The sequence below is a fragment of the Lasiosphaeria miniovina genome (assembly GCF_030549165.1).
Source record: "Lasiosphaeria miniovina strain SMH2392-1A chromosome Unknown B0T26scaffold_2, whole genome shotgun sequence".
In the NCBI taxonomy this organism is placed as follows: domain Eukaryota; kingdom Fungi; phylum Ascomycota; class Sordariomycetes; order Sordariales; family Lasiosphaeriaceae; genus Lasiosphaeria; species Lasiosphaeria miniovina.
The window spans coordinates 6,870,479-6,885,677 of NW_026848221.1; the positions used below are offsets into that span (position 1 = coordinate 6,870,479).

Here is a 15,199-nt window from a genome sequence, read left to right on the forward strand (position 1 = left end):
CGGCGATTGCAACGCTGACCTGTCAGCCCGCAGCGCAGAATCTGAAGAGCTGTTTTTCGGACGCGTTTACGGCTTTCTGGTTGCAGCTTGTGCAACTTTGTCGAGGGGACTGGCTTCTGGATTGGGTGCTTGGGGAACTGGCAGGCAACTGGTCCGGAAGCTGCCATTTCCTGCACAGCGTCGCGGCTTTGGCTCGGCTATGCTAGCTTTAGTTAAATTGATTTTGGTGCCTCTATAAATGTCAGGTACGGGCTGGACATGGATACGCCGTTCGCAACAAAGTATGAGGGATGTACACTATTACATCTTTGAGCGCCGGTGCATTAGTCTGAAGAGGCGTGTCAGAGCTGCTAAAGATGCGTCTTTGGCGCCTCTATAAAGGGTTAGATCGAACCTTTGGTAGAGAGGCCGATTGGGCCCTCTCGACCCAACAGTTGGCAGGAGTCAATAGAGGTGAGAGTTGTCGAGTTCTAGTTCTGACAAAGCCCCGGCTTTGGTTGGACCTGGGTCCATTCACCGAAGAGCTCTAGAAGGCTGTCGGGACCTCGGTCGGCAAACGTGCCGGCTGTCTCGTGACGAAGCAGACCAAGCACAGCGAGTTGGCGAGTTCGATGGTTAGCTGCATTGGTTTTCGAGTCCCGCTTCGTTCCGGTGTTTTCGGACCTTCTCAGGGACCAGTGGGGCAGCCCTTGCATCCTGCAAAAATATTGATCATCAAGTCTGCTAGACTAGACGTATAGCAACGAATGGGGCAGCTAATTAGTGTGGTCTGTTGGTGGGAGTCGGGACTTGAACTTCGCGTCAGCAATTCCTCCCTTACGCGGTGTGTCCAATAGGAGTTGAGCTATTGCTGATTCAGACGTCGAACCCTTTGTTGGAGTGAGAAAGAGCTGCACGAGCAAGGGATGTTTTGTGTGGACACCATCGTCGCCGTTGTCTGACTGGAGGTCGGAGCAGTCGGGGCAAGGGACCTCAATATGGGTGTGCAGCCCGAGAAGAGCAAAAGGACTCCGGCATGGCGAGCCGAGATCACCAGCAGCTAGGAAGGATATATCATAATCAGTTCCGCGCTCGATATTCACAGCGTCTTTGGATCGAGTTGGGGACGGAGAAGGAACTTGAAGCGGCAGGTACATTTTGAACATTTTCTGTTTTCGCCGTCGCGAAAAATTCTGTAACCCTAGTTCAATTGACTTTCGGTGCCAGTAAGAAGGGGCGATGAGAAGTGGGTGAAGAGAAGTTCTCGATATTAGGGTTGTTGCGTTGGTTGAAGGATGTTGTGAGGAAGAAACAAGTGAACACGACGAAGCCGGAACCCTAACCCTTCCTCTGCTGCAACAGACTGGGAAACAAGCCTTACAGTATTGTTGTTCCCGAGACCTGCGGTGCAGCAGCAGAAATAGGGGTGAAAATAAAGAGAAAAATCTGAAAAATCATCACGTAGTGGATAATGGAGATTGAGTGCGAGACGTGAGACATGGAGGACGAAACGTGACATCTTGCTCTCGTCCTTCGCCAGATGGATCATCTGGATTTTAGATGGAGAGCTTGGGGGCCCACGTGACGCTCTGAACCCAGTCCAGCCCATCTCTGTCCCGCGCCTGCCCTTGGCGGCGGAACCAGTGGCACGCGCCCCACCCGAGCGCACCTCGGAAATCACAGTGTGGGGAGACAATGTTGTTCAGCTGGTGGCGTGGCGTGAGAACCGAAGCAAACAAAACGAAGGGGCAAAACCTCAAAATCTCAAAAAAGCACAAACCACTAGACATGGCCCAACCTAGAAGGTAGACGGACCTCAACGGCATCATCGGTACATCTGGCCAATCTAGCCGCATCGGCAAACTCTCATCACCAACCATTATTGCTAGGCAGACAACCAAAAAAAAAAAAAACCAAACAGGGACCGCGCAAACAAGAACAGCCACCAACAAAAAAAATGGATGGCCCTCCACGGCGCCCGCGCCAGGCCGTTCACCGCTTCTCACTCGGGCAGCTCGTCGCAGTCCCCATCCTGCTCGCCATCCTCACCGCTGCGACCATGTTCCTCTACAGCGACACGAACATGTACATGCTGCTCAGCCAATGCCACGCGCGATCGCGCATACGCTGGCTGTCACGCGTCCCGGTAATCGGGGTCCCACTATGCTTTCTCACGAGCTTCTTCGTGGAGGCGTTGGGGGCGCCGGCGCGATCACCGGGCGCGCTGGGCGCGGTGCTGAGCTTTGTCGGCGCGCTGCTGACGGCAGCCACCGTCGAGGCCGCGCGCATCTGCAACGCGCCCAGCGTGCTGATTGCGAACCCGACAGGGCCGTGGCTCGTGTTTAATCTTGTCGGCGGGGCCGTCGTGTGGCAGCTGGTCATCCTGCCGGCGTTCTTGCACCGCAGCAGAGAGATTATCGAGGCGCGCGGCCGACAGGGGTACAGGCCCGCGGCGGCGGAGCCGGCCGGGCCGGAGGATCCAACGCTTGGCGAGGCGCATCGGCATCTGGCGAGGGTGGCCGAGGTGGTTGCGATTCCCGTGGCAGTGACCGTGGGGTACGTGGTGCCGTCGGTGGTGATGGTGGTGCTGGACGAGCCCGTGTCGGCGTTTGTGTGGCTGTTTTTCCCTGTTTATGTGTCGCTGGTGCGGCAGGCGGTGCGCAAGGCCGTGGTGGTGCTGCTGCGCGACGAGTGGTGGCGCGCTAGCTTCCACCTCGAGTCTAGCAGGCTGGCGCTGGCGGGCGTGTATGCGGTTCCGATCGTGTGCTCGGTGCTGTCGCAGGGGCTGCTGGTATGGAGCCTGCTGCAGCCCGACGACCGCAAGGAGATGACGCGCTCGACGATCCGCTTCATCGTCATCGACGCCTTCTTCATCGGGCTGACAGTGCTATATTGGGTCTTGGTTGAGGCCGGGTGGCGGGTGGCGCTGGTCATGGCTGGCACTTCGGTCGTGCTGGGGCCCGGCGCCGGGGTCTGCATCGGGTGGATCTACCGGGAGCGCGCCGTCGATCTGGACCGGACCGTGACGGTTGTAGCCGTAGGTGCGCAGAGTAGCAGGAGGTTCGGCAGTCCCTCGGAAGAGACGCCGCTCCTGCGGTGAAAACGCTGATTATTGTCTTGTCTTGTACATATACATCTATCTTGTTGACCCTAGCGAACAGACGAGCATCACCACTAGGCACAATTAATTGTAATTATCGTCATTGCACTGGTTATCTGCTTCTGTTCCGCTTTTGGGGAGTTGCATCCAGTTGTCATCCCTTGTTGCCCGAACCAGTGCACACAGCACATACGATGCTCCGCGGCCGCTAATGCAGTGTAGCGATGGCGACATTCCAGGCTAAAATGCCGTCAGCGCCTTTGGCTCCCCATATAAGCACTCAACCGCCATCCAAGAAAAAAACACTTCAAGCCTCAAACTCCACAAACACACGACATGCGAACTCTCAACCAACGAGAAAAACAAAGGACATGACATTCCGTCGCTCATGCACGTGTACGATGGTCCCACAACCACTGGGCGGTCCCACAACCACTGGGCAGTCACTCAAACGTCAATAACCGCCTGCCGGCGGCGGAAAGTATCCCGCGTTCAGCCAGTCACTCGGAAATGCGGGCCACGACTCTGAGCCAAACAGATCCGAGCCGAAGTTGAGCCCGTCGAGAACCTCCTCAAAGGCGTTGGTCCCGCTCGTGCCCCCGCTGGCGCTGGAAGGCGCAACAACCGTTGCAGCGTCCACCGGCATGGCCTGGAATGAGGAGAGAGCCGGGACGGGCGCGGGTGCTGACATCGAGCTCTGGCCCGCGGCTTGGTTCGTGCTACGTGGAAAAGCCAGAGGCTGAGCCCCTATCTGTGCTTCGACTTCGCCAGAAGTCGACGGTGCAAAACGGGGTGCGGCCAACTCGCCGCTGACCCCGCGAGTGCGGGCAACCGAGACAGGCTGGCCTGGTGCTAATTGCAGTCCGTGGGCAATGAGCTCCTCGATATCCGCTTGCTGTTCGTGGGTGTCAATACCGACAAGGTACGGTGTGGTGCTTTTCTGGCGGGGACTCGACTTACAATGCCGGCACATGCCGGCCCTGGCGTTGAGTTTTGAGCAGCCCGCAGACAGACTGTGGCGAGCTCTTGCACTCCTTCAGCAGAAAACCCCTGTTCGTCGCCTGCCGTCTGCAGGCCATGATAGAGCACTCTCGCGCACTGGAAAGCACACCCGGGCAGGTCAATGTCAGTGACTGGCGCACCGTTGCTGAGCGTCAGCACCTGTGCAAACATGTCAGCCATGGCTCTCGCGTGCTCATAACACTGTCTTCGGCCGCGGGCGACGGATTCGGGATTCAGATGGGCGAGAAAAGCCGGCGGGAGCGCTTCTTTCAGGCCGGTAAGAAAGAGCCGGTAGAGGTCAAGGTAGCACTGCCTCCACCAGACGTGCGTCATGATGAAGATGCCGAGCCGGGGCGAGTACGTGCGCAGGCGCAAGTTGGCCTCGGACCAGCGGAACGAGAGCGGCAGTCTCGCCTCAAAGGCCTCGAGCTCCCCGGCCAGCCGTGCGCAGTCGGTCGGCAGGGCGGCGAGATCCCCAGGTTCCAGCACGGCCACAGCCTTCATTGTGCGCTGCAGAGTCCTCGTGCGCATCCAGTGGATGCGCACCTGGAGCGCCATGAAGCCCAGCACATCGGGCAGCGGCGGCACGACGCCGTCGAGACCTGGGAGCGGCGGCTGCAGTGTCTCGGTGGGCTCGGGTAGGTCAAACTCGAAATTGCGTTCGTTGCACGGAAGCTGGACGTGGATCTGCCTCTCGGCGTCCGGCCAGAGAGCGACGTCGGGCTGGCCGCTCGAGATGGCAGAGTCGATCATGTAGAGTGACCACATCAGCCGCCGGCGGGACTCGCGCGCCAGGAAACACAGGTTGGCGTTCTCGTGGTTGAGACGCAGCGCCGTGGCAAAGCGACTCGCAACCGCGTGGACCATGAAGGCGGACGAGAGCCGCTTCGAGAGGATGCGGTGCTTCACGGCAATGACGAGCGCCTGGAGACGGAGGATGGACGGCTTCTCCAGCTCGGCAAGACAGATAGCCACCGCCTCTTCAATGCACCGATCGCCGTAATCCACCATGCCCGGACCGAGGTCTGTCAGCAGGGCTGTGATGCCCACCAGCGCGAGGAGCAGGGAGCGGTCGAGCGAGCCGGTATGGTACCGTTCCATGAGGGAGGCCCGATGCAGGAAGGAGAACATGGGCATGTGGTGGACGTGGCGGAAGAAGTTGTCGAAGGCCCGCAGCGCCAGGGGCTCGTCGGGGTCGAGGCCGAGCTCGGAGGCGGCAGGAGCCGGGCTTGTAGTGCCGCTCCCGAAGGTGGCCTGGTCGTAGGCGACGGCTCCGCGGTCCGTCGACTCATCGTCGTGCATCACCACGTCTTGGGAGGCAGAGCCGGCGAGGGCGCTAGACAGGGGCAGGGCGCGCTTGCCCGGGCGGTAGACGCATTCGAGGGCCTGGAGGCGGCAGCGGTCGCATCGCGGCATGGACCCACTGCAGCGGGCCTTCTTTGCATGGCAGTTCTGGCAGGCCTGGCGGGCCCGGCGGCGCGGTACGGCGATGGCGGTGAGGCTGTTGTCGGGCTGGACGATCTCGATGGCGACGTTTTCGTCGTAGGAGCAGGCAAAGCCCAGGCGCTCGCAGTTGGTGCAGATGCCCCGACGGCCATCACATCGAACCTTGCGCGCACGGCACGTGATGCACGTGCTGGCCGTCCGCTTTTGAGCCCGGGGGGAGGCACTCATCGGCGCGGGCGACGGTGCGGGTGCGGGTGCGGGCGCGGGCGCGGGCGCAGAGGGAGAGAAGGGCGCACTCGGGCGTGTGATGTCGAGGGGTCCCGAGTCCGGATCGGCACCGTCATCGGATCTCGTCAACCACCATTGGAACTTGGAAAGCCAGGCCGCGGCGGTTCGCAGCGGCAAATAAACTGCAGAATTTTTGCTTTAGGCTCGGCCCTAAGAGTGTTGGCCTTACCTCGTTAGGTAGCGTTGCCGTCGTGCGTATCGGTGCTCTATGTGCAGAGATTAAGAACAGGCAATCGGGTTTCCTCCCAGGTTCTTGCCTCGACCTGTCCCGAGCGGCGGATTCCAAATGGCATTAGATGCATTTACAGACATGCGCTATCTGCTGTTCTACACCACCCAGGCTGCTGCCAGAATTGACCTACTGAGGGTGGGTAGTGGAGCAGCTCAGAGTCGAATGGGTGGGGAAGGAGGAGTTGAGATGCTGGAGACTCCAGTCTAGGCCGCCTTTAGCCCAGGCATTTGGGGAAGGACTGATGGAGTCGCCAACCTGCGAATCCGATAAATAAACCTTTGGCTCCTCCCGCTGTGCCCCACCTCCCAAAACCACTGCGTTGTGCTGAGCGGTTGATAGGCCGCTCTTGCGTCTGCATTGCATTAACACATGAACCTAGGCTTGGCTTGGTTTATCTTCATTAAAAACACTCTTTGTATCCGTAGTGTGATATCCGTACCCGCGTTACGGACTGCAACACTGTTCGGGCCACTCTAGGAACTGGCTAAACCCTAACCCTGCAATAAACAATTTACGAACTCGAAAACTCAACCAAGGAATCAACGTGCCCCGAAGACTCAGAGGTCCATCACATCCAGTCATCACTATCACCAACTATCTAGGAAGAGCTACAATCATGAGCCATTGACTCCAGTTGAGCTTCCATACCTTAACTCACTCACGCCAGAGTATGATGAGAATCACACAGCCATAGAGGCAACTTCACATGATTCTCACATGCTCCAATAGATGTAGAACTAGTCGTTAAAATAGATTTGGATTTGGAAAAATCGGTCATTAGCTAGGTGCCACGTTCAAATTTGTCCACAAATTTGAAATCACACCCGGTCGGCCGGGGTAGATCTAGGCGACAGACGAGAGAAAAACGCCTTAGGCTCAAATAGCAGAAATCAACCCATTTCGAAGTTGCGCGGCAAGGAGTCCGTCTCTTGTTTCATGGGCCGCCGAGAACTAAACTCACGTATAGCTATGTTCCATTTTCACGCGGAAGAGATAGCGGAGCCGGACCTGGGCGACATCGTAGCAAATGTACTCGTTGTAGTACAAAGAGGCGCCGGGCACATCTGTCCGTCCTGGCGCGACGGAGACATCGGGCTACAACCGGTTAGAATCATCATCAGGTGAGGAATCTGCAAAAGAGGCTTACCATCTTGACCCCGGCTAGCGAGGGATGGACGCAAGCGGCATCCTTCCAATTTAGAGGACCGCGCGAGCCTTTGCCCCAGGTTGACACCATGCCTTTCGCCTTCGCATCTTCTCCTGCGTTATACGAGGCTTTGATAAGCTCCTGCATAGGATCTCCCAATTCAGCCTCGCACAGCAACAGCAATGCGGTGTTGTTAGACATGCCCGCACAGCAGTAGTTGGCTGACTTGGACGACATGTCGGCGAGATAAATGCCTTTGCCAAACATATACCCGGACACCGGTGCCTCTGGGGGAGCGATTCGGAGGCCTTGGCTGAGGATCCCGCCAAAGTTGGTCGAACGAGAGCCGTGCCATAGCAGACGGCGGTTCTTGGCAATCGCAGGCTCAGCGAAGGGGCTCTTGTCAAAGCGATCCCTCTCTCCCTGGCGCTCAATGCGGAAGATGCTCTCAACGTTGTACTTGATATTGTGCGTCTCTCCACGCGTGTTGACCAAGTAATCCTGCAATTGCAAGTACTCGGCCGTCTGGGCATCCAGAGGCGTCATCTCCTCCATGTTGAGCCCTTGGTACTGCCTGTCCAGCGGATTGACATCCGCGTCTCCAACTTTCTCCATCTTCATGATGAGGGCAGCATCCTTCATGTCGCTCAGGCTTTCCAGAAGCTCTATTTCCTTCTTGACCATTTGCTGATTTGCGATGACTGGGGGCCGGCTGCGACCAAAGTTGTGGGGGATGAGGGAGTAGAACGAATTGGACACTTGCTCGACAGCCGGAGAATAGGGCACCCCATAGCCGCCAGCAGGAGTTGCGGCATCGATGCGAGCAGACAAGTCTTTGAGCAACTGGAAGCCACGTGTGATTGTGGCCTTGCTCAGCTTTCCCAGGGGAAGCTTGCTGGCGTCGTAATTCATTGCCAGCATGGTGTTGTTGAAGATTTGCTGGTTGAAGATGAGCTTTAGGAGGTCCTGTACCGCAGCCTGAAGCGTGCACTTGGGCGGTTGCCAACCGGGCGCCTTCTTCTTGGCGCCGAGTACCTTCTCTTCAACATCCTCCTCGTCGTCGGATTCAGGTTCGTAATTCCGCTCGACGAAGGCGTACTTGGCCGGCTTTGGATCATCGCCACGCTGATTCCAGGGAAGACCTGACTTGTCTCTAAACTTTTTCTCGAATTGGCCTATCGCATCTACAAGGGTGCCCTCAGATGCAACGGCCGTCTGGCCACGTTCACCAACGCGACCCCATCGCGTCCAGGTACGGCAAGTTCCTTTGGGGTCCACCAGAACCTGCATTCTCGGTCAGCAGAGGTGAACAGAATGCAGATGGCAGACGTGTCGACGAGGTCCTTCTTACCTGGATGCGGTAGAACTTATTGTTGTTGTTCCCGGCATTTGTCTGGTTCAAGGAGGCGTCGTAGATGACTCCATCAGGCGCGATGTAGACAACGGACGTGGCGAAGGGGCATCCTTCATCAAGCGGAATCTGGAGATCCTTCTGTTTGGCAACCTGGTCTTTGCCAATAGCTGGTGGGGGCTTCGACTTGTCGGGGTCTGAACTGGAGGCCCCGGTGGTGCCGTCAATGTCACCTGCGTCTTTCGTGCCATTGTGGGCATCGACAGCCTCGGTAGCTGCCTTGCGACCCCTAGCTTTCTTGGTCTTGGGCTGGTCGTCAACAACATTTGCAGGAGGGTCAGCTCTTTTTCGAGAGTTATTAGCGGTAGCTTTTGTGCTGTTGGGCTGGGAGGATGTCGACTTGGCATCGTCGGGTTGATCAGCGCCGCTCTTAGCTGATGCTCCCAGAACAAAGTTGTTTTCGGGCTGCCGGGCATTGTTCTGGTCGGAAAGAGAAAGCCATTCCAAGCCGACAATTGGAATACCAAGGGTCTGAGCTTTTGCGACCTTGACGGAGGGCTTGTTGAAGTCACCCTCGGTAGCAATCAGATGCGTCGTGTCGTCGGTGACGGTATTGGTAACCGTCGCACCGACGGCTTCGGCCTTGAGCCTGAGAGCGGCCTGTGGTGTGCCTGGGAAATTACCGCTCAGAGCAATCTTGCACCCGTCAAGGGCAGGTTTTGCTGGAGCAGCAACCTTTTTGGCTCTCTTCGGTGGCATTTTCACGGTGAATAGTAAGAAACAGAATAATAAAAAAGTGCAAGCTTCCCGAAATCAGCCGTCCCGGGTTAGAGAGAAAGGTTCAATGTCAGGATGTCGCTGCTGTCCAGCATCGACAAATTGACGTCGCAAAATGGGGGGGGGAGGGGGAAATGAGGGGACTGTGCCCTTTCCGTCTGAAGATGGGAGGCAGGTCGTCATGGACTTTTTCACTTGAAATATTTTCTCGCGCGTTGGGGGCGCTTTGCTTGGATTAGAACTAGGCAAGCGCGTTCGGGTCAGAGCAGGCACCAACGTCCCCAATCCGTGCGCTGGCGCGAAATCACGGGACGGACATCTAGGCTCCCAGCACCCCTGCGAAGCCAGTTCCACAAAAAGTTAGGCACCAGCCAGCCCTTAAACTCTGACCAGTTCTGATCTATCTCTAGAAGCACCTTTACTGAGGGTTAGGGTTAGCACATCTGCACAGACAGGATAAGGTAGCCCGAACCACCAACGTCACACAAAAATGGCCACGGCACCGGCCTGTGATAGAAAGACGTGGAACAGAGCAAGCACTAGCCTCTACATTTTGGCAGCCAGTGCCTAGATATATGTATATATAGTGCTACGGGTTTTCCCTCCCTCCGCCATGTTTCCTCCCGCTCTAATTAGTAGCATCTCCTGCCAAGGCAGGGCAGTCACCTATAGCCAGCCAGGTCCGCTCAAAGCCCATGGGATGATTACCTACTTAGCGATATCATGAAGGCCGCCGAGTACTGCCTGGCTCCTTTCCCCCAGCAACGTGCCCTGGCCCGAAAGAACCTTCAATGCTTGCTTGTATGCGTTCATGATATCCTTGACGTAGTCCGGCGCGTTATGGTGAATCCAGTCGACGGCAGCCTCATTCTTCAGACCGGCCTCCGCCTTAGGCGGTGTTTTGGTCTTCATCAGATCTGCAGTCTTGGCTACAAGATCCTCTGAATAGCTACTACCCAACATATTGAATTCTGCGGTAAGGATGGCGACGACCACGGCCTTGGTGCCCGTGAAGTGCTTCGTGCGGTAATCGGCTTTGAAGCCCTCCAAGTCACTGCTGACGGATGCTGTAGAAGCCTCGCTGTTGACCGAACTCGGCTGGCTGCTGCCTATTTTGCCCGCCATGATAGAGAGTGCAGCATTCCAGCCGTTCGCGGAGGGATCCAAATCCAACTTTCTAGACAATTCCTGGGCGATTTTCAGAACAGGAATAGAAGTGGGAAGTTGATCTTTTCCCGATCGATCATTGATAAGATGCTTCATTTCACTATTGACTTCGTATGTGTAAGGTTTTTTAATGTTGTGTTCGGCCAGAATTTTGTCCCTGGCAAGCTTTTCAAGAGCTACCACCGCCGTACGAAGTGCATTGTCGCGCGCCTGTTGTTCACGAAGCTGTTGTTCGCGGACGGGCGAATAGCTTCGCGAGTCGGCTGCCGCTGCTTTGCTAGTACTCATATTGGATAAGATAGGACAAAGAAGAGTCCAGGGGAAAACTGTGAAAGGGCGACTTTGGGGATGAGATTCGTGTTGTTAAAGTTGATGATGAGAGGATGATCATTGTTGTCCAGATGAGTCTAGATAAATATATACTTACTTTTCTTTCTCTGGGACACTCCTATGGAGCCATGGCCGCGACAAGAAGCGCCTTTCCTATTTCGGGCCATCTCAAGCACGGCAGACCAACTCTCAACCGCACCCCTTGCTGGCGGGACGGTGTTGGGCCGAGGGTAAAACACGCCATGCCGCACGGAGCCAAGACTGGAAGCTGTTCAAATCTCACAGTCATCATGGGAGTCCGACCAACAATGAAAGGGACGAGGGCGAAACACGCGTATCGCACGACGCCAAAACTGGAAGCCGTTCATCTCTGACAGCCATCGTGGGAGTCCGACCAACAATGAATGAGGCCGAAGGTAAAACACACCATGCCGCGCGGCGCGAAGACTGGAAGCTGTTTATATCTCACCGCAATCAAGGAAGTCCGAGCAACTGGGAGTCTGAGCAACAATGAGCCGAGGCTGATGCTAGTAGAGAAGCTTGAAGCTCTAGCTTGTCTGGTTGTGAGCTATTATTAGTTGGCTAGGCAGTAGAAAGAGAACAGACCCGAAACACCACCGACCCTTGTAGAAACCTGAGGCAAATGAGGCACATGTCGAAAGTACCCACAAGACACCATCAATTTACCTATCAGGAGCATGAGACGAGGCAGGCACAATTGCGAGGGGGGAAGCGAGGCTCATGACCAACTTGCAGTGGCGTCGTTGCGGCGCAAAGGAGCTTCCTGCAGCTTCTTCCCCTGTCGGCATCGGGCTCATAGGCTAACGGCAGATGGCAAAAAGTAGCACAGTCTCGGGGAGGATGGGTGGCTTAAAAGGATCAGGCCGCCACTCCCCTCAACCTATTCACAATCCACAGGAAGTTAAAAACCCCTTCAAGTGGACCGGTGACGCCACCAAGTTGTCGAGTAATCCGGCTTGTGTTTGAAATTCACACCACGGCCGCTTCATCTCCCAGACCACTCGGAGGCTTGAGGAACATAATTGTCGGTGAAGCCCTGAGCGCTGCTGCGAGCCGAGACCTAGGAGCTCGAGCTGCGCGGCACTATTTTCTAAAGTAAAATGGCCTTTGGCTCTGGACAATAGAACCCCCGCAAGCGGTTGACAAAAAAGACGAACTCATTACTTTAAGGTACATCCCTAGGGGCCAGATTTACATATAAATCTAGGTATCTCTATGTAGTGGCTGTTATCACCCTGTCATACGACCATCGCCCTCTAACACATCTTGCATCCGCCTTACCATGGAATCTACGTACTCATTGATTTTCGCTCGACTCAGTCGCCTCCATCCTTCAACTACTAGGTCTATAATATTCGTATCAATTCGAAGATTGGCACGGATATACTACTTTACAGCCCTCCAGCAATTCTCAATTGGCGATAAATCTGGAGAGCCAGGGGTATTGAAGTAATGCTTCAATCCGTTGTCTTGCTTCCACTGCTTTACGATATTCCCACGCTTCGAATTTCCACCTCCATGCCCTGAATCTCCGTCTTCTTCCAGCACGAAAGTATCGCCACGGAGAAGCCAAGGACCAACAACCTTCTCCAGAATCTCGTCGCGATAGGTCTGCAAGCTCATCTTTCCATTGGTATTTGTTGGGACTTCGTAAAAATACATCTCGGACTTGAAATTCCATCCGACGGCCGCCCAGACGTGATATCTTCGGATTTCGGTTCCCGCCGCTGGTTCAGGCTCATGGTGGTGAATACAATCTGGACAATAACGCTCCCCTGGCTTCCTAATAATCCGAATCTTTCCTTCGGAAAAGAGACCAAAATGGCATTCATCCGACCACCGGATATCGTGCCAGTCCTCTGGACGAGGGCGATATTAAAGCGCGAGCTTGGCGGCTTGGATACGGCGGTTGGCACTTAATGGAGAAACAAATCCTTTTTCGCAAGTGATGCATTTTCGGTATTTCAAGGTCCCCATCGCTCGCTCCATCGTCCTTGCGGATGCGTGAATACCGGTCATTAGGCCTAGACCTTGCCAAGTCAACATGCGCGCCTGGAAGCCATACTGCCAGATGACTTCCTCCATTCGATGTAGGTCCTCGGCCGAGATGATATGCTTCCGGCCTCGTGTTTCGTGATCTGGATGCCTCCGGTCCTTGGCATTGCGCAGGATCTCCCAGCCCTGGGTTTTACTGCGGATGCCGAACTCTTTGAAAAGATCAGTGTGGAAGTACTGAGCGTGTTGGTGGTCGAGGAATGCAGCTGTTCCAATGAGGTGCGCCTTCACTGGCGTTGGGTAATGCGGTGCCATGATGGCAGTGATGGTGGTGATGGACTGGCGGTGTGGTGCCAGCAGTGGTGGTGTGAGTCGAATGCCATCGAATGTTGTAAAATTGGTAGTGTCTGCTAGTGTAAAGCCGCCCGCACAGACCAATCCATCTTTGCAGTTCGTGTTATTTTGCCAACCGCTTGCCCCGGTTCTTTCCAAGGCGGGAACGGGCCGTTTTTCCGACAGGGATCTGATGTAGTAATTTGCAGGGGTTAGTCAGTTAATCGGGCGCCCACCATAATCGTGCGCCCCCTACCTAACCCTGAGAAATCCCTGCTGGCAGTTGGTATCAACGTAGGGTTTTTTTAGCGGTAAAATCAGTACTTTTTGATACAGCCCCCCCCATTTGTAGGTGTAAGGAAAAAGCACCCCAAGCACCTGTCAACGCGCGCACCCTTGCGCGCGCCCACCACCTGGCACCAACGGGCCAGGCTGCTGCCGGCTGGCATGAGCCACTAAGCCAACGCAGGGTGCCCTGCCTTCACAAGCATGCCCGGGACCGAGCCCCTGAGCATGTATATAAACAATGGCCCTCGCCCCCTTCCTCTGCGAAGGCCAGGTTGAAGTCTTACACCAATACCAGTCATTGCTCGCCCTCTCTGTTGTCTCCATTGTGACCACCTTGATCCGGCGTACCTGCCTTCTCTCACAGTAGGTTTTCGGCCTTCAACCTCCGAAGCCACAATTACGTCAACCTGCAGGCATTTTTTCCTTGCAGGGCACAATTGAACTATTCCACCACAACACAACAAAAAAAGCAACACCACAAATAACATCACCACTCTGTTCAATCGGCCTCACATACATGCATGTACTTGACTGTATGTAATTAGGTCATTTTAACGTATTGGCCAGCAGCCATCTCAATACTTTGATTTGCACCAAATTTATCGACTTTTCTTGGCTGGTCGCAATGCGCACAAATTGACAAGTCAACAACGTTGCTGACAAAGACCCGAAAATTGAACACAATTGACATTTCCAGGCCTCATTCGCATTCGGTAGATTTCTAACGGCTTGTTGTGGCTGAAAATCTACATATGGGAGGCTGGATACGAAAGTACCGCTAAAAAGCCAGCTCCACTATCCCAGCTGCCAAAGTGGATAGGTAGGTGGGCGCACGATTATGGTGGGTCCCCGATTAATTCTCAAACATAAATTCCGTACCCCATAAAAGAGACTGATTGTAGAGATAATTAATTAAATTATACACGTAGAAATCTAACAACATCTTAAAGTCTGTAAATCGCTAATTATTATATATGCGGCCTTGTCTTTGTTTTTAAGGTCTTCCTTGTAAGGCAGCAGTTCCGAGAAAGAAGAGATGAAAAATGATGAATTGAAGCTAATTAGAGCTGTCTGCGGTTGAACTCTTCCTTCTAGCGTGTCCCATGTTGCTGAGCTATACTAGCGTAACATTCCTCTCCTTTCCCTGCGATGGTGATTTTAGGCTCTGCGTGTTCTGGGAACAGCCCGACGAATTGGATTTGAAAGAAAACCCACCTGTCAGTGGAACGCAGGCAAACGCAGGCAAGCGGTTGACAAAAAAAGCGAAGACTTAAAATCAATGGTCCGTGCGAGTGGCGCTACACTACCATACACTACCAATTTTGCAACGGTTCCATGGCATTCAGTGGAGGCAAGCCCATGGACTTAAGCACTATTTCAATACGCCCGGCTCCCCGGATTTATCGCCAATTGAGAATTGCTGGAGGGCTGTAAAGCGGTTGAAGGATGGAGCCGACTGAGCCAAGCGAAAATTAATGGGTACGTGGGGCGGATGCAAGATCTGTTAGATGGCGAGGGTCTTTTGACTGGGTGGTAAGATTCCAGTACATAACGGTATCTACATTTGTATATATACTTGGCCTGGAGAGAAGTACTGCCAAGTAATGTGTTCGCTTTTTTTTGTCAACCGCTTGCCAGGGCAGGTCGCTCACTCCGTGGCGCGTAGGTACCTGAGCCCCTGGAGCTAAGCTAAGGACCCTAACCCCTTTCCCTACCCGCTTCTGCCTAGACTCGTTCTCGTCT

General features: G+C 54.9%; 3 protein-coding genes across 3 annotated transcripts; 1 reads left to right on the plus strand and 2 right to left on the minus strand.

Moving 5' to 3' along the window:
- The first annotated feature begins 1,554 nt into the window (after positions 1 to 1,554).
- On the plus strand, positions 1,555 to 3,191 carry B0T26DRAFT_185239 (uncharacterized protein). The gene has a single exon (XM_060433640.1). It carries the CDS (start codon positions 1,937 to 1,939, stop codon positions 3,077 to 3,079), a length of 1,143 nt encoding a protein of 380 aa, XP_060301637.1. The 5' UTR covers positions 1,555 to 1,936; the 3' UTR covers positions 3,080 to 3,191.
- Positions 3,192 to 3,533: 342 nt separating this feature from the next.
- B0T26DRAFT_636893 (poly polymerase catalytic domain-containing protein) lies at positions 3,534 to 9,304 on the minus strand (the record flags this gene model as incomplete). The annotated part of the gene is made up of 5 exons (XM_060436875.1): positions 3,534 to 3,974; positions 4,040 to 5,728; positions 7,056 to 7,142; positions 7,195 to 8,478; positions 8,546 to 9,304. 5 exons carry the CDS (start codon positions 9,302 to 9,304, stop codon positions 3,534 to 3,536), a joined length of 4,260 nt encoding a protein of 1,419 aa, XP_060301638.1.
- Positions 9,305 to 10,030: 726 nt separating this feature from the next.
- On the minus strand, positions 10,031 to 11,200 carry B0T26DRAFT_673259 (uncharacterized protein; the record flags this gene model as incomplete). The annotated part of the gene is made up of 3 exons (XM_060439576.1): positions 10,031 to 10,758; positions 10,917 to 11,080; positions 11,127 to 11,200. The coding sequence occupies 3 exons, from the start codon at positions 11,198 to 11,200 to the stop codon at positions 10,031 to 10,033; spliced, it is 966 nt and encodes a 321-aa protein (XP_060301639.1).
- Between the last annotated feature and the right edge of the window lie 3,999 nt (positions 11,201 to 15,199).

Excerpts from the sequence above, each read along its gene's own strand:
- B0T26DRAFT_185239 (XM_060433640.1), top strand. The coding sequence starts at position 1,937 with ATGGATGGCCCTCCACGGCGCCCGCGCCAGGCCGTTCACCGCTTCTCA.